This window comes from Pseudophryne corroboree, chromosome 5 (assembly GCF_028390025.1).
Source record: "Pseudophryne corroboree isolate aPseCor3 chromosome 5, aPseCor3.hap2, whole genome shotgun sequence".
Lineage (NCBI taxonomy): Eukaryota > Metazoa > Chordata > Amphibia > Anura > Myobatrachidae > Pseudophryne > Pseudophryne corroboree.
In genome coordinates, this window is record NC_086448.1 from 286,049,405 (window position 1) to 286,068,446 (window position 19,042).

At 47.2% G+C, this 19,042-nt stretch overlaps 1 protein-coding gene across 2 annotated transcripts in view; it reads left to right on the forward strand.

Moving 5' to 3' along the window:
- MYRIP (myosin VIIA and Rab interacting protein) overlaps positions 1-19,042 on the forward strand; it is an 835,957-nt gene that overhangs the window by 714,257 nt on the left and 102,658 nt on the right. For both annotated transcript variants that reach the window (XM_063922392.1, XM_063922393.1), the window contains one exon: positions 6,156-6,344. In XM_063922392.1, coding sequence (XP_063778462.1) covers positions 6,156-6,344 — 189 coding nt within the window. The remainder of the gene's footprint in view (positions 1-6,155; positions 6,345-19,042) is intronic.

Here is a 19,042-nt window from a genome sequence, read left to right on the forward strand (position 1 = left end):
GCCGAGAGGCAAAGGTAGAGGAAAAATCTGCAACACACTGCTAGTTCCCAAGAGCAGAAGTCCTCCCTGCGTCCGGTAGGTCCACAGCATGGTGCTGGGGCTGCTCAGGCGGACCCGGGTACGGTGGGGGCCCGTCTCAGATATTTCAGCGGACAGTGGGCTCTCTCACATGGATCCCTGGGTCCTTCAAGTGGTATCTCAGGGGTACAGGCTGGAGTTCGAGACGTTCTTCCCCCCGCCGTTTCCTAAAATCTGCCTTACCGGCACCTCCCTCTGCCAGGGAGACGGTGTTGGTGGATATTCAACACTATAATCACAACAAGTGATTGTCAAGGTGCCCCTCCTTCAGCAAGGAAGGGGTTACTATTCCACAGTGGTTGTGGTACCGCAACGGTTCGGTGAGACCCATCTTGAAATTAAAATACTTGAACTTTTATATCAGAAGATTCAAGTTCAAGATGGAATCGCTCAGGGCGGTTATTACGAGCCTGGACGAGGTGGTTTATCCTGATGGCACCCAACAAGCTGGGTGCTCCTGCTTCTAAGCAGTCTATTGCGCGCTGGATTTGTAGCACTATTCAGCTGGCGCATTCTGCGGTAGGATTACCGCAGCCTAAATCAATAAAAGCCCATTCCACAAGGAAGGTGGGCTCATCTTGGGCGGCTGCCCGAGGGGTCTCGGCTTTACAACTTTGCCGAGCAGCTACTTGGTCAGGGGCAAACACGTTTGCAAAATTCTACGAATTTGATACCCTGGCTGAGGAGGACCTGGAGTTCTCTCATTCGGTGCTGCAGAGTCATCCGCACTCTCCCGCCCGTTTGGGAGCTTTGGTATAATCCCCATGGTCCTTACGGAGTTCCCAGCATCCACTAGGACGTCAGAGAAAATAAGAATTTACTTACCGATAATTCTATTTCTCGTAGTCCGTAGTGGATGCTGGGCGCCCATCCCAAGTGCGGATTGTCTGCAATACTTGTACATAGTTATTGTTAACTAATCGGGTTCTTGTTGTGAGCCATCTATTCAGAGGCTCCTCTGTTATCATGCTGTTAACTGGGTTTCATATCACAAGTTGTACGGTGTGATTGGTGTGGCTGGTATGAGTCTTACCCGGGATTCAAAATCCTTCCTTATTGTGTACGCTCGTCCGGGCACAGTATCCTAACTGAGGCTTGGAGGAGGGTCATAGGGGGAGGAGCCAGGGCACACCAGATAGTCCTAAAGCTTTCTTTAGATGTGCCCAGTCTCCTGCGGAGCCGCTATTCCCCATGGTCCTTACGGAGTGCCCAGCATCCACTACGGACTACGAGAAATAGAATTATCGGTAAGTAAATTCTTATTTTTCCAATTATCTCTGCATCTCTGGAGGTTACAAAATATAATTCCCTCAGTTACAGAGGGAGCGTGTTTGAGGGTTGAGTCAGCACATACAAAGTTTAGATGACCATGTCAAAGCCTTTGTTGTCACTACATCATTTGCCATCTGATTGTAGTTACCATGGTAATGACACTGTAAATAATAAATCAGTAATAGCAACAAGTCAAGTAAAACTGGTATAAACCAACATTGTTCATATAATTTGAAATTAATGAGTCTATTTACTAAGCCTTGGCTGGAGATAAAGTCACTGGAGATAAAGTACCAGCCAATTGGCTTCTAACTGTCATTTTTCAAACACAGCCTATGGCGTAGCAGTTAGGATGCAATTGGCTGGTACTTTATCTCCATCCAAGGCTTAGTAAATAGACCCCTAAATCCCCCAAAACACAAACTCTAGATTTTTATCTCACTGACAAGCTGAGATCTTCTGTTATACAGATCTTTCCTTTTTCTAGCATTTCAGGAAAGTAAAATAACTGGACATTCACATTACTAAGCAATATCATCAGCTGTTCCATGCAGACTTTCCTTGCCTGCTTTCCCAGATCAAATCAGACACAGAGTATTGGAATCAACTTTATATCTCATGGATAGGTCATATCAATGTCCTCAAAATGAGCATTCTCACCATACTACTGTATTTGTTGTATGCATAATCAACCATAATACCCCCTATATTTTGAAATTAATTCAACATCTCCCAATTTACCTGTGCTAAAAACTGCCCCAGTCTGTTTACAAATGTAACAATGTTCTATCTTTGGTGGTGGTGTGGGGAGGGGTAAGGGGTGGGCTTGGTTATCCCACAGTTTAAACTTTACAATTTGTCTCATAATTAATTCAATGCATTCTTTGGCGTAATCATGTTTCTACCAGAGTTTGGTCATTGATACTGTAGATAGAGAAAGCCTCATTTTGATGTCAGCCATTTTCTATTTTTTTTTTGCAGCCGAAAATCGTGTTCTCCCATCCAGTAATCTCTCGCTCGCTAACCATTTGGAAGAGCTCTAATTGCCATGATGGATGCTTGCCCTTCCCCTGCCCTATATTTTCCCCATTTCATAATCCCATTTTTTTCCAGCATGCAGCCAGTGGAATTCTTCACCAGTTAACTAGCCATCTCAATTTGGCCATTGTCAAAGTTGCTTATATCCTTAGGCTTGCCTATTTTTCTTGCTTCCAGCACACCAACTTCAAGAACTGACACTTGCTGAGTAACATATCCCACCAATTAACAGGTAGTGCCATTGTAATGTGATTTTAAAAAAAAAGCGACAAAACTGGCAAATTTATTAATGGGAGGTATATATGCCCCACAGTGAGCAGCCTGACTTTCAGATCACCCATAGAAGGTCAATAAAAGGTGTGTCAGTTTACTAGTTTGACTCTACGTGAGTAGCAGGCTTGTAGGCCTTTCGAGAGACAATGTTATTGGTGAATGTAAGTGCTTTGTTTACTTTCTGTTTTTGCGAGTTGGACATTACGGCCTTATTCAGAGATGGCCACAGCTGCTGCGTTTGCATGCAGCGGGTGTGTCCATAGGGTCTGCATACGTACACCGGCCATAGCGCGACCCTTCACAATGTGATCGCATCCCGGATGGATGCGATCGCATGGTGATTGACAGGCGATGGGCATCCGAGGGCAGTGACGTGGCATCGGGGAACAGGAGATCGGGAAACGCAGGCGTGTCATGGCCGTTTTTGGGGGGTGGCCGATGATGCCACCTGCATTTCCTGCAATAGGAAACATGGTGGCGGGACCCCTGCCTATGCATCCATGCTGCGTAGGCAAGGGTCTGCCTCTGTTTGATGCATTTAAATTGCGATAGCATCGCGGGGCAGCACCACACGTGCAGGCAGGCCTTGCCCTGTGCTGGACGGGCCCCAGATTGTGAGTATATGGTCACAGATTTTGCTGCAAGATCAAAATTTGCGACCAAATCTGATATGACGCAACCATCGTAAAGCGGAAATTAAGTAGTGATAGCTCAACCACAACGGAGCTTTATTATGGAGCTTTTATAGGATTTATAGTGGAGTAACCATTCCTGTTTATTTATAAATATTTATATACTTAGATATGTAAGTGAATCTTTTATTACTATTAATGTTATTTATTTATTTATTTATATATATAGCTCCACCAAGTACACAGCACATTACATAGAGAACATTTGTCATTCACATCAGTTCCTGTGTTATTGGAGTTTACAGTCTACCTTCACTAATGGTTCATTTTAGTCACCAGCCAATTTACAGTACCTACTGTAGCAGTATATTTTTCTTGGCATGTGGGAGAAAACCAGAGTACCCAGAGGAAACCAATGCAAACAGTTGGGAACATATAAACTCCACACATATTAGACCCTGGACTGGAATCAAGCTCAGTGTGTGAGGCAACAGTGTTAATCACTGTCCCACTGTGTTACTCCATTATGTTATCTATTTTTTCAAATTGATGCTTTTTCTTGCACACTATCCTATGTAATAAAAGGCTAAGGCTGCTCCTCACCCCTGTTATGTGCGTAAGCTGCCACTAGAGCCTGCACCACAGACCAAATGAGTAATTTGTCGTTTATACAAATTGGTTAAATCATGGACAGGTTTTGTCCATTTTCCAGTGTTTGGTAGCAAATGGTTGATTCAGTTGCTCTTATCCATTACCAGGTTTTCATTCCAACCACAGATTATCTGCCAGATAATTGTATAGTGTATGCCCAGTTTAACTGTCACATTTTAAAAGATTTGGGGGGTCATTCAGATCTGATCGCTGCTGTGCGCTCTCCATGGATTGTATTCCCACTCTATGGGTGTCGTGGACACAAACGAGTGGGAATAGTCCCTGCTAGTCGGCTTTCGGGATTAGGGGGGTGCGGGATGTAGGTGCCGGCAATGTGAAACCTCCGGTCACATAACTACATCCCGTTAAAACCACCATGTTGTACCAGCCATAAACTGGTTTTACATGGTCATATCTATATATACAGTAGTGTTGCTGATACTGTATCTTACAAACAAGGACTAGGCAAAACTACAGGTATTTCTGTAAAAAATGGAAGTTCAAACAAAATACAGTAATTGCCTTATGTTCCTCTAACTGAGGACAAAATCATCCGTTAACTAATGCGGGAATGGAATTTTACCTTTAATGTAACACTTTTAACTAAATAAAAACATTTTAGTGGTTAGTTTTCAAAACTCTTCATCATTTAAATGCTTTTTAGAATTTTCTGATTATACATATTTACTAATTTACTAAAATGAGTTTGGTCTGCCATGGTGTTTTTTGAAAAAGAAATACAGTATATGACATTCAATATTTAAACAAATGCTACATCAACAGGTAAAGCTTTAGGCTTCAGCAGGAGGCTTAGATAGTAGCTAAAGCTATAAACATCAGTGCATTAAGGCCATACCTCCCAACATAACCCTATCCAGGAGGGACAGAATGCTCTGCTCCTGGACTTCCCTCTTACTGCATGATTGCCATCAACTGTGCTGAAACATCATTCTTATTAATTTACTAGCTCACCACAGGTGATGGCAATCATTCAGTAAAAGGAAAGTCCAGGAGCAGAGCATTGTGTCCCTCCTGGAGAGGGTCATGTTGGGAGGTATGTTATGGGGGTCATTTCGAGTTGATCGCTAGCTGCTTTCGGTCGCTGTTCAGCGAAGAGGCAAAAAAAGGCACTTCTGCGCATGCGGCGCAATGCGCACGCACGTCGTACTTTTACAACGGGCGATGTAGTTTCACATAGGGTCTAGCGAAGCTTTTCAGTCGCACTGCTGACCGCAGAATGATTGACATGAAGTGGGCGTTTCTGGGTGTCAACTGACCGTTTTTAGGGAGTGTTCGAAAAAAAAACGCAAGCATGCCAGGAAAAAAGCAGGCGTGGCTGGGCAGACGCAGGGCGTGTTCGTGACGTCAAAACAGGAACTAAATAGTCTGAAGTGATCGCAAGCGCTGAGTAGGTATTGAGCTACTCTAAAACTGCACAAAAAAACTTTGCCACCGCCCTGCAATCCTTTCGTTCGCTAAGCTAAAATACACTCCCAGTGGGAGGCGGGATAGCGTTTGCATGGCTGCTAAAAACAGCTAGCGAGCGAACAACTCGGAATGACCCCCTATAGCTCCTTATATGGCCATAAAGATATCAGGAAATTTTGTATTGTAATTAACCATTACCCATAGCCTACAGCAGCTTATTTACCAGCCATGAGTTTTCTATACTGTTATAGGACTTAATGACTCAGTGGGTCCTCTGCAATATTGGAGATTAGGATCTCATGTACCTATTGGTCAGTTGTTGTTTATAGAGTTTGTGTGAAGCTAGAAAGATTCCATCCTTTTCAGATTTCTTCTCGCAGTAGTTTCTGCAAATAGGGGGTCAGGTAAAATAAGTACACAGTGTAGCAGAGTGACATATACTGTGTATGCATATATATATATACCATCTGAAGACAGAACTTTGCAGACACTTTAATAGGAAACATATACAGTACATTGCTACAACCAATTCATCTGTTTTAGACTAGCTAGCGATAGGTAAACGATATTGACCAACATAGCCGGAGAGACAAAGTTTGTTATCCATGTTATAACATATGTGAATCGTGTTATATGTTACTGTAGAATGTAGACACTGGTTAGGATAAATTTACTCCAATAATATTAGTGATACTACTAAGAATTAGTTACTGAACTTAATTGGAATCATTTATTTTCTAACACTGCATTGTTTTGTCCTCTTGTACTCTTGTACATAAACAGAAGTACTCTGCTGTGTCTCTCTGCAACATATCAACAGAAGTTCTAAAGGTCATCAATGCAACTGAGGAACTGATAGCAGGATCCACAGATCCATGGGATTGCTCAGAAAATACTCTTGGCCGAGAGACTTACTCTATAGTTGCTGACCCTCTCAGACTAGATGAACAACTCACCAAACTGGAAGAAAATGTAAGACTGGATATTTCAAAATTGCTTCACTACTTTTTTATGATTTCTTTATTTTTTAGTATAACATAATCATTTATATAGTGAATAGGCAGCTAATAAATAACATCACCCAGTTGGAGGCACTAGACATCCTCAATGTAATAACGCTGGTTGTATACAAACAGTGACTGCATACAGTGGTAGTGGAAAAACACTAGTAGGCAGTTTTGTAAGTGATCAAATCAATGCTTTTACTAATCAAAGCATAATGTCAAACAAAATAAAAATATATATTTAAGAGCCATCAAACCATAATTATGTCTCTAAAGCTGGGTAAACATTGCACAATATATTGTGCAGTCTTGGTGGTTTCGACCAATCTGCGCAACCATCGTATGGGGCAGGATGTGATGAAGTCCGAGTTCGGTGGCCGTGCGGGATTCGTTCGCAATTCTGCTATGCTAAGATACACTCCCAGTAGGCGGCGGCTTAGCGTGTGCAATGCTGCTAAAAGCAGCTAGCGAGCGAACAACTCGGAATCACCCCCATTGTGTAGTGTGTATGTGGGACCACATGATATGTTAGACTGTGAAGTTTGGCACTGTTATGTGTATGCTAGAAATTGTGCATTCTGGGATTGTATAATTGTAAGTGAAATTGGAATGACCATCGTTTGTTACATCGTTCAAGTGTGTACCCAGCTTAAGATAGCTCTCCCCAGTATCAATAAGTAATATTTTATGTGACTTTTGAAAATATATGTTTAAGTATGTATTACATACACTGTACATGTGCAGTACTTCGTATACTGTAGACTCGCATAACAATACAGTATGGTATACATTACAAAGTAAGCAATATCATCAGGGGCGTACCTAGAACTTTATGAGCCCCATAGCAAAATTTTGACAGATTATTAACGTCCCGTATCCCATTAAAGTATACGTTAATGGGTGTTAATGCACAGAATCCGTGAAAAGTTCACAAATTTGTGCATTAATGCGTGGCGGCACCCGTCAACCCCTGAGTTATCAGGGATTTTTTAACTACCCGCTGAGGAAGATGAAAAGAAATCCCCAATAACTTTGAAGCTAATTGGATTACCCCAGGAGATCAATTAGCCCGTGGTAATCTACCGTGGCTAATTGAATTCCCCTCTATACAGGAGATTCCCTAAATATCACAATATACATGAAAAACTGAGTACAATGAAAAGAAAATCACATCATAACACACAGTCACTAATAGGTAGATAGAAAAAAAAAATCAGCAGTTTACAGTAGGTGACATCACACTATAATGACTCAGGCAGTACCAGCTCCTAAGTAATTACCAACATATAAAAAGTGGAAAAAAAATCCTGCATGGTACAGTAACTCACAGAGCAATAACAGCACAACCCTATGGTATCATGCATCGACCATTCATTTCCAAATAATAAGGTAAGGCATGACACAGATATATCAGGAGAGATTCAAGAGATGCACACATACATACTGTAACTAACACAATGACTAAAAGTAATAACTAAAAAACAAAAAAAAATATATACACTTGATATAACCCCAAAGACAAGGAGATATTACTACACTCCCCCCACCCACCAAAACACCAAGGTAATACAGATGGAGCCATGCTAATCGTGGCTCCGTCTGTACGGTTCCGGTATGAATGTTCGAAAGTCATTAGGTCGACCACTATTGGTTGACATTGCATGTTCGACATGGATAAATGATCGACACATGAAAGGTTGACGCATGAAAAGGTCGACATGAGGTTTTTTTACTTTTTTTGGTGTCATTTTCTGCGTAAAGTGACGGGGAACCGCAATTAGTGCACCGCGTCCCCTCGCATGGCTCGCTTCGCTCGCAAGGTGTCTCGCTGTGCTTGGCACAGATTACCGTTCCCAATCGTAGTCCACGTGGATCGTAAAGTATGGAAAAGTTCCCCAAAACAAAAAAAATGTGAAAAACTCATGTCAACCTTTTCATGTGTCGACCTTTCACGTGTCGAACATTTTCATGTGTCGACCATGCGTCCATGTCAACAAATAGTGGTCAACCTAATGACTGTCGACCATAACATAGTCGACCATCCAAACGGATACCCGTCTGTACGTAGTTGCGCCCGACAGATGGGAGCATCTGTGTACGTTTGGCGGCGGGTCAAGGCGCAGGCGTGCCTAGGCACGCCGCTTGCCCCTGCCTGCGATGTAGCAACGCTCCATCTGTAATAGCATATATCCCTCCTATACATTACTACACACCCCAATCCAGCCCCCACGAGGTAATATTAGTATATCCCCATATACACATTACTATCCCCCCTGCAAACCCCAACCCCAAGTAATATTAGTGTACAACCCTTCTCCCATACATTACTATATCCACCAACCCACCTCCCCTCCCTCAGGTAATATTGGTAACTATATATTTGCACCCCCTTAGACACATTACTACACTCCCCCACCCACCTCACCACCCAGGTAATAATCTCCTATATATTTGCCCAGATCTGCCCAAATTTATAGGAAAGAATAGGAGTACACACTGGCCGAATATATAGGAGAAAATAGGAGAACATTTAACAGTACATGGTGATAACAGTACATACATAGGGGGTAATTCCAAGTTGATCGCAGCAGGAAATTTTTTAGCAGTTGGGCAAAACCATGGCCCTCATTCCGAGTTGTTCGCTCGGTATTTTTCATCGCATCGCAATGAAAATCCGCTTAGTACGCATGCGCAATGTTCGCACTGCGACTGCGCCAAGTAACTTTGCTATGTAGAAAGTAATTTTACTCACGGCTTTTTCATCGCTCCGGCGATCGTAATGTGATTGACAGGAAATGGGTGTTACTGGGCGGAAACACGGCGTTTCAGGGGCGTGTGGCTGAAAACGCTACCGTTTCCGGAAAAAACGCAGGAGTGGCCGGAGAAACGGTGGGAGTGCCTGGGCGAACGCTGGGTGTGTTTGTGACGTCAACCAGGAACGACAAGCACTGAACTGATCGCACAGGCAGAGTAAGTCTGAAGCTACTCTGAAACTGCTAAGTAGTTAGTAATCGCAATATTGCGAATACATCGGTCGCAATTTTAAGAAGCTAAGATTCACTCCCAGTAGGCGGCGGCTTAGCGTGTGTAACTCTGCTAAATTCGCCTTGCGACCGATCAACTCGGAATGAGGGCCCATGTGCACTGCAGGGGAGGCAGATATAACATTTGCAGAGAGAGTTAGATTTGGGTGGGTTATTTTATTTCTGTGCAGGGTAAATACTGGCTGCTTTATTTTTACACTGCAAATTAGATTGCAGATTGAACACACCACACCCAAATCTAACTCTCTCTGCACATGTTATATCTGCCTCCCCTGCAGTGCACATGGATTTGCCCAATTGCTAACAGAATTCCTGCTGCGATCAACTTGGAATTACCCCCATAGTGAGCGCAGGAGAGACAGCAGCAGCAGGTTAAAGCTCCATATGAGCACCACCCCCAGCCGTCAGCTATTGGACACATGTTAAAGCTCCGTACAAGCACCGCCCCCAGCCGCCAGCTATTGGACACATGTTAAAGCTCCATACAAGCACCGCCCCCAGCCACCAGCTATTGGACACATGGCTGAGGAGTGCGCTGTGATTGGCCGCCAATGCAACTAGCACCTGGGTCCCCGCTCACACAGGAAGACGCTGGCGGACACTACAATGCCAGGCGCCGGAGAGTGCAGTAAGATGCCTGTGCGCTCCGTCCCCTGGCAGTGAGCCCCGCTTCGTACCCGCCCTCACCCCGCGTCCCCGCTATATGTAGGGAGTTGGGGATGCTCTGTACCACGGGGGCAGCAGCAGTAGCTACATCCCATCACACCCACGGGTGGCCAATCACAGCGCACCCTTCACCATGTGTCCAATGGCTGGCGCCTGGAGGCGGTGCTTGTATGTCGCGTTAACATGCTGCTGCTGCCTTTCCTGCGCTCACTATGTATGTACTGTTATTACAATGTACTGTTATGTGTTCTCCTATATATTTGGCCAGTGTGTACTCCTATTCTCTCCTATATATTTGGCCAGTGTGTTCTCCTATTCTCTCCTATATATTTGGCCAGTGTGTTCTCCTATTCTCTCCTATATATTTGGCCAGTGTGTTCTCCTATTTTCTCCTATGCTTCTCCTATATATTTGGCCAGATCTGTAACTTGACTCCGCCCAGCATTGTGACTCCACCCAGCTTTAGCAATGAGTCACAAAGTCACAGTTCTGTCCTAATATATAGGAGATACCTACCTCCATCCCACCCACAGCAAACCCACGGCTGCCCCTATACCACCTACGGACCCCCTCGACCATCCACTGCACCCCCTACACCTCCACCTCCCCCACTCAATGAAACCCAACCTCTCACCCGCCACCACAGGACCCCCAACACCACCCGCAAGCACAGCTACCCCTTACCCACCCACAACGCTTCCAGAACCCCTCCCACATCCACGAGAGCCTTGCACCGACCCCTCCCCCACCCCCTCCAATGCTACCCCACCCACATCGCATCCAGACCCCATCCACCACCCCCAGTCCCCTGCTCCTCCCCCACCCACACCACCTCCCGCCCCCCTCTCCTATCCGCACACACTCCCGGCATCCGCCCCTCCTCCACCCACAGACACCCTCCCCCATACGCGGTCACCCCTGCACACGCTACATTCTGTACATCATGCCCTGCAGCCACTGTTCACACCCACTAAAGGGCCTATGCCCCCTTCACCATCAAACGCACTTTTGTCATGCACTATTTACCCACTCACACAACTACGTGCAGGGGTTACGGGGGCATAGCCCCTTCCGACGGTGTGAAGAGCGCCCGTAGGGCGCGATGAATCACCTAGTAGTATATAACCCCCTATATATTACTACACACCAGTGGCATGCGGTGAGGTCAGTGGCTGGTAAGGCACTGCAGCCATAATATCTACCGAATCCCGCCGATGATCCTTACCACTACAGAGCTGATGCCCGCTACTGCACCTGAGCTTATGCCCACTACCGTCGCCACCCCTAATGCCCGCTACCCCTGCCACTAATGGCCACTGCCTCCGACAATTGCTTACAAAATTATCACCATCAACTGACCCGGCCCCCCTCACCACTAATTTACATTTCTCTGACGTTCTAGTGGATGCTGGGAACTCCGTAAGGACCATGGGGAATAGACGGGCTCCGCAGGAGACTGGGCACTCTAAAAGACAGATTAGGTACTATCTGGTGTGCACTGGCTCCTCCCGCTATGCCCCTCCTCCAGACCTCAGTTAGAATCTGTGCCCGGCCAGAGCTGGGTGCTCCTAGTGGGCTCTCCTGAGCTTGCTAGAAAAGAAAGTATTTGTTAGGTTTTTTATTTTCAGTGAGATCTGCTGGCAACAGACTCACTGCTACGTGGGACTGAGGGGAGAGAAGCAAACCTACCTGCTTGCAGCTAGCTTGTGCTTCTTAGGCTACTGGACACCATTAGCTCCAGAGGGTTCGAACACAGGGCCTGACCTCGATCGTCCGTTCCCGGAGCCGCGCCGCCGTCCCCCTTGCAGAGCCAGAAGACAGAAGAGAAGCGATGAAATCGGCGGCAGAAGACCCCTGTCTTCATTAAGGTAGCGCACAGCACCGCAGCTGTGCGCCATTGCTCCCACAGCACACCACACACTCCGGTCACTGTAGGGTGCAGGGCGATGGGGGGGGGGGGGGGGCGCCCTGGGCAGCAATTATAATACCTTTTGGCATAAAATACACATAATACAGTCTGAAAACTGTATATGTGTAAAAAACCCCGCCATTAAGTTACATAAAACGCGGGACAGAAGCCCGCTGCTGAGGGGGCGGGGCCTTCTTCCTCAGCACACCAGCGCCATTTTCCCTTCACAGCTCCGCTGGAAGCAGCTCCCCAGGCTCTCCCCTGCAGTATCCTGATACAAGAAGGGTAAAAAAGAGAGGGGGGGCACATAAATTTAGGCGCAAATAAGATATTTAAGCAGCTATTGGGTAAATCACTTTTTATAGTGTAAATCCCTGTGTTATATAGCGCTGTGGTGTGTGCTGGCATACTCTCTCTCTGTCTCCCCAAAGGACTTTGTGGGGTCCTGTCCTCAGTCTGAGCATTCCCTGTGTGTGTGCGGTGTGTCGGTACGGCTGTGTCGACATGTTTGATGAGGAGGGTTACGTGGAGGCGGAGCAGGGGCAGATAAGTGTGGTGTCCCCCCCCGACGGGGCCGACACCTGATTGGATGGATATGTGGAAGGTCTTAACCGACAGTGTCAACTCCTTACATAAAAGGTTCGATGACGCAGCAGCCTTGGGACAGCCGGGGTCTCAGCCCGCGCCTGCCCAGGCGACTCAGAAGCCGTCAGGGGCTCATAAACGCCCGCTAGCTCTGATGGTAGACACAGATGTCGACACGGAGTCTGACTCCAGTGTAGATGAGGATGAGACAAATGTACAGTCTACAAAAGCCATCCGATGCATGATTACTGCAATGAAAGATGTATTGCACATTTCTGATATTAACCCGGTTACCACCAAGAGGGGTATTATGTTTGGGGAGAAAAAGCAGCCAGTGACTTTTCCCCCATCTGATGAATTAAATGACCTATAGATTGTAAGCTTGCGAGCAGGGCCTTCCTACCTCTGTCTGTCTGTTTTTACCCAGTTTTGTTCTATTACTGTTGTTCTAATTGTAAAGCGCAACGGAATATGCTGCGCTATATAAGAAACTGTTAATAAATAAATAAATAAATAATTTGTGTGAAGAAGCGTGGAGTTCCCCTGATAAAAAACTAGTGATTTCTAAGAGGTTACTGATGGCGTACCCTTTCCCGCCAACGGATAGGTTACGTTGGGAAACATCCCCTAGGGTGGACAAGGCGCTAACACGCTTATCTAAAAGGGTGGCACTGCCGTCTCAGGATACGGCCGCCCTAAAGGATCCTGCGGATAGAAAGCAGGAAGCTATCCTGAAGTCTGTGTATACACACTCTGGTACTCTACTGAGACCTGCTATTGCTTCAGCCTGGATGTGTAGTGCTGCAGCAGCATGGACTGATACCCTGTCAGACAACATTGATTTCCTCGACAGGGATACTGTTTTGCTAACCATCGAACATATAAAAGACGTCGTCTTATATATGCGGGATGCCCAGAGGGACATTTGCCTGCTGGCATCTAGAATTAATGCAATGACCCATTCTGAATTTAAAATCCTTGAACACTTATATAAAGAAGTTCAAGTTCAAAATGGAATCGCTCAGGGTGGTTATTGCAAGCCTGGAAGAGGGGGATTTTATGGTGTCGCTGGACATCAAGGATGCTTACTTGCATGTCCCCATTTACCCACCTCACCAGGAATACCTCAGGTTTGTGGTACAGGACTGTCATTACCAATTCCAGACGTTGCCGTTTGGTCTCTCCACGGCACCGAGAATATTTACCAAAGTAATGGCCGAAATGATGATACTCCTTCGGAAGAAGGGAGTTATAATTATCCCGTACTTGGACGATCTCCTCATAAAGGCGAGGTCCAGAGAGCAGTTGTTGGTCAGCGTAGCACTCTCTCAGGAAGTGTTGCAACAGCACGGCTGGATTCTGAATATCCCAAAGTCGCAGCTGATTCCTGCGATGCGTCTGCTTTTCCTGGGCATGATTCTGGACACAGAACAGAAGAAGGTGTTTCTCCCGGTGGAGAAGGCCCAGGAATTGTCATCTCTGGTCAGGGACCTCCTGAAACCAAAACAGGTGTCGGTGCATCACTGCACGCGAGTCCTGGGAAAGATGGTGGCTTCTTACGAAGCAATTCCCTTCGGCAGGTTCCATGCAAGGATCTTTCAGTGGGATCTGTTGGACAAATGGTCCGGATCGCATCTTCAGATGCATCGGTTGATCACCCTGTCCCCAAGGGCTAGGGTGTCTCTGCTGTGGTGGCTGCAGAGTGCTCATCTTCTCGAGGGCCGCAGGTTCGGCATACAGGACTGGGTCCTGGTGACCACGGATGCAAGCCTCCGAGGATGGGGGGCAGTCACTCAGGGAAGAAACTTCCAAGGACAGTGGTCAAGTCTGGAGACTTCACTACACATAAATATACTGGAACTAAGGGCCATTTACAACGCCCTGAGTCAAGTAGAGCCCCTGCTTCAAAACCACCCAGTACTGATTCAGTCAGACAACATCACGGTGGTCGCCCATGTAAACCGCCAGGGCGGGACAAGAAGCAGGATGGCAATGGCAGAAGCCACAAAGATTCTTTGATGGGCGGAGAATCACGTGCTAGCACTGTCAGCAGTGTTCATTCCGGGAGTGGACAACTGGGAAGCAGACTTCCTCAGCAGGCACGACCTCCACCCGGGAGAGTGGGGACTTCATCAAGAAGTCTTTACACAGATTGTAAATCGCTGGGAACTGCCACAGGTAGACATGATGGCGTCCCGCCTCAACAAAAAGCGAAAAAAATATTGCGCCAGGTCAAGGGACCCTCGGGGCGATAGCTGTGGACGCACTAGTGACACCGTGGGTGTACCAGTCGGTTTATGTGTTCCCTCCTCTTCCTCTCATACCCAAGGTACTGAGGATAGTAAGAAAGAGAGGAGTAAAAACTATACTCATCGTTCCGGATTGGCCAAGAAGAACTTGGTACCCAGAACTACAAGAAATGATCTCAGAGAACCCATGGCCTCTGCCTCTCAGACAGGACCTGTTAAAGCAAGGGCCCTCTCTGTTCCAAGACTTACCGCGGCTGCGTTTGACGGCATGGCGGTTGAACGCCGGATCCTAACGGAAAAGGGCATTCCAGATGAGGTGATTCCTACGCTGATAAAAGCTAGGAAGGATGTGACTGCCTGAAGTTCAGACGTTTGTTAAGGGAGGGCTGCATATTCAGCCCCCTTTTGTGCCTCCAGTGGCACCTTGGGATCTTAACGTTGTGTTGGATTTCCTGAAATCACACTGGTTTGAGCCACTTAAGACCGTGGAGCTAAAGTTTCTCACCTGGAAGGTGGTCATGCTGTTGACCTTAGCTTCGGCTAGGCGTGTGTCAGAATTGGCGGCTTTGTCATGTAAAAGCCCGTATCTGATCTTCCATATGGACAAGGCAGAATTGAGGACGCGTCCCCAATTTCTCCCTAAGGTGGTATCAGCGTTTCATTTGAACCAAACTATTGTGGTGCCTGCGGCTACTCGGGACTTGGAGGATTCCAAGTTGCTGGACGTAGACCGGGCTTTGACAATTTATGTTTCCAGGACGGCTGGAGTCAGGAAAACTGACTCGCTATTTATCCTGCATGCACCCAACAAGCTGGGTGCTCCTGCTTCAAAGCAAACTATTGCTCGCTGGATCTGTTGCACGATTCAGCTGGCACATTCTGCGGCTGGACTGCCGCATCCTAAATCAGTAAAAGCCCATTCCACAAGGAAGGTGGGCTCTTCTTGGGCGGCTGCCCGAGGGGTCTCGGCTTTACAGCATTGCCGAGCTGCTACTTGGTCAGGTTCAAACACATTTGCTAAATTCTACAAGTTTGATACCCTGGCTGAGGAGGACCTTGAGTTTGCTCATTCGGTGCTGCAGAGTCATCCGCACTCTCCCGCCCGTTTGGGAGCTTTGGTATAATCCCCATGGTCCTTACGGAGTTCCCAGCATCCACTAGGACGTCAGAGAAAATAAGAATTTACTCACCGGTAATTCTATTTCTCGTAGTCCGTAGTGGATGCTGGGCGCCTGTCCCAAGTGCGGACTCTCTGCAATACATGTATATAGTTATTGCTTCACTAAAGGGTTATTGTTATGAGCCATCCGTACAAGGAGGCTCAGTTGTTGTTCATACTGTTAACTGGGTATGGTTATCACAAGTTGTACAGTGTGATTGGTGTGGCTGGTATGAGTCTTACCCTGGATTCCAAATCCTTTCCTTGTTGTGTCAGCTCTTCCGGGCACAGTTTCCCTAACTGAGGTCTGGAGGAGGGGCATAGAGGGAGGAGCCAGTGCACACCAGATAGTACCTAATCTTTCTTTTAGAGTGCCCAGTCTCCTGCAGAGCCCGTCTATTCCCCATGGTCCTTACGGAGTTCCCAGCATCCACTACGGACTACGAGAAATAGAATTACCGGTGAGTAAATTCTTATTTTTAGTCTGATGCCGTCACCGCCAATGCCCGCAGCCTGCCTGCTCATCAATCTTGTGATGAGTAGGCAGTTAATATATTTTAAATTTTTAAAAAATAATAATAATAATATTAGTGTTTGGGATCGGGGAGGGAGTGGGAAGTTTGCAAAGCTTCAAATGGACACTAAAAACCCACCTATTCATCAAAGCATACCCTTCCAATGCATAACCTAGTCCTGAGGCTGCTCTCTAGGGGCTGAGGCTCATCTCTATCTATGGCCACCAGCCCCAAGTAGTATGATGATTACTCCCTCACTACTTACATCTTAGCTGTATTATGTTTTGAGAATTGTGGTGCTTTGTTACCTGTACTCTATTTTTGTTAATTATTTACAGTAATGCTAAGTTTTGCTCCCTGCACTGTCCCTTTTACGGCGCTTCAAAACACTTGTGGCGCCTTATAAATAAAATGTAATAATAATAATAATGAATGCAGTTTTGTTGTCCATGGCTTCCATTAACTTAATAGCGCCACTGCGATGCTATTAAATTAATGGAAATCCTGGACAACAAAATAGCCAGCAGTGGGTGACAGGAAGAGCATGACGCCAGGGAGAGGGTGACAGCAGTGGGTGACAGGGAGAGAGTGACGCCAGGGAGAGAGTGACAGGAAGAGCGTGATGCTGTGATGCCAGGGACTGAATGACAGGAAGAGCGTGACGCCAGGGAGAGGGTGACAGGAAGAGCGTGATGCCAGGGAGAGGGTGACAGCAGTGGGTGACAGGAAGAGGGTGACGCGAGGGAGAAGGTAACAGCAATGGGTGACAGGGAGAGTGTGATGCCAGGGATAGGGTGACAGGAAGACCGTGATGCCAGGGACAGGGTGACAGGAAGATCATGACGCCAGGTAGAGGCTGACCGGAAGAGCGTGATGCCAGGGTGACAGTAGTGGGTGACAGGGAGAGGGTGACAGCGGTGAGTGACACCATGGAGAGGGTGATGACAGAGAGAGGGTGACAGCAGTGGGTGACAGGGCGAGGGTGACGCCAGGGAGAGGGTAACAGCAGTAGCAGAAAGTGAGAATTTGACAGAGAGAAGGAAAGGGTGATGGGAACAGTGAATGACGACCATATTGCTTTTTACTTACCTGGTCCTGGGCCTAGATCTGCAGCGCAGCTCCTCCAGGGATTATGACGTCAGATTCCCGGGTGGCAAGAACAGCCTGAACATGAATCTGGGGTCGTGGAAGAGTGAGGGAGGAGCAGGGATCGTGACCCCTCCTCCTTCCCTCTGGCCAGACTGCACTACATTCAGAGTCACTAGAGACTTTAGGCCAGAGACGGGCAGTGGCGGCGGTGTCACAGGGGGAGTGAGGTGGAAGTGACTGCAAGGTACAGGACTGGGGGCTCTGTGGCAGCGCCGCACACAGGGAACTTTCCCTGCATACACTTCCCTGGCCGACAGCGCATCCCTTCTTCCGTGTCTGCCACAGTGCAGGGAGATGAACTGCTGGATGGGCTGGAGGGGGTGGAAATATTTATAATTAGATGACAGGGGGGCACGTCCTTGCCCACCCCCCCAAGCTGAAAACGCTACTGCCCAATCAAAGTGACATGGGCGTGCTTTCATATGGGCTAACAGCACGCCCCTGCAAAAGAGGCACTTATACCAGTGCCACTTATAGGGCTTCTTTGAATGGGCTTTTACTGCCCGATGCTTGGCCCCACCGAGAGCAGTGCCTCTGAAACACTTTTAAAACTGTTTTGTACAGGGTACAAATGATTAAAATAATATAAGGGGGTAAAGCATATACTTATGACACAGAATATGTGTCATAAGTATCTTTTTTGTACAATTTTAATCATTAATGACTCCCCTTACTGCATGGCCCTGCTACACACCCCAGTCCTGCTTCCCGCCCCCCACCCCAAAATAATTGTTGTTTGTCTCCCATACACACATTACTACCCTCCTCCCACCACCTCACACACTGGCTGCTGCAGGGAAGAAGCCAGACCGGAGGCAGGGACTCGGGAGCACATTGTTGTTGTACTCAGTGCCAGGGCTGACTCAAGTCACCAGCTCCTGTGTGGATCAGTTTCTTTCTGCAGGGGGACCTAGCCACAACAGCAGGCTCAGAGAGGGATACTGCACCTGCAGCATGCACAGATGCTGTAAGTGCAGGGGATAGTCCCACATGACTCACACGTTGCCTCCTGTGGGGGAAGTGAGAGGACTGGGAGGAGCGGAGACATGGAGGAGTAGACAAAAGGACAGATAGCAGACGTAGAGGGAGAGGGGAGTGTCCATTCACATCATTATCTCAGTGGGTGCAAGAGGGAAATTGGGCCCTGGAGGCAATCAGAGCACTGTAGCAACAGCACTCCCTGCACCCACGGTAGTTATGCCACTGAACAGAGCCGTAACTACGTGTATGCCAGGTGTGCCTGGCACACAGCGCAGACGCCCTGAGGGCGCAACGGCCAGCAACTATGTCAGCGGCTTGTAATGAGTCAAATTGACTCATTAAAAGCCGCCTGTGCTTTTTGCGCCGCACTGGAGGAGAAGAGGAGAGGAGCGGCTCCGGAGACAGGGGA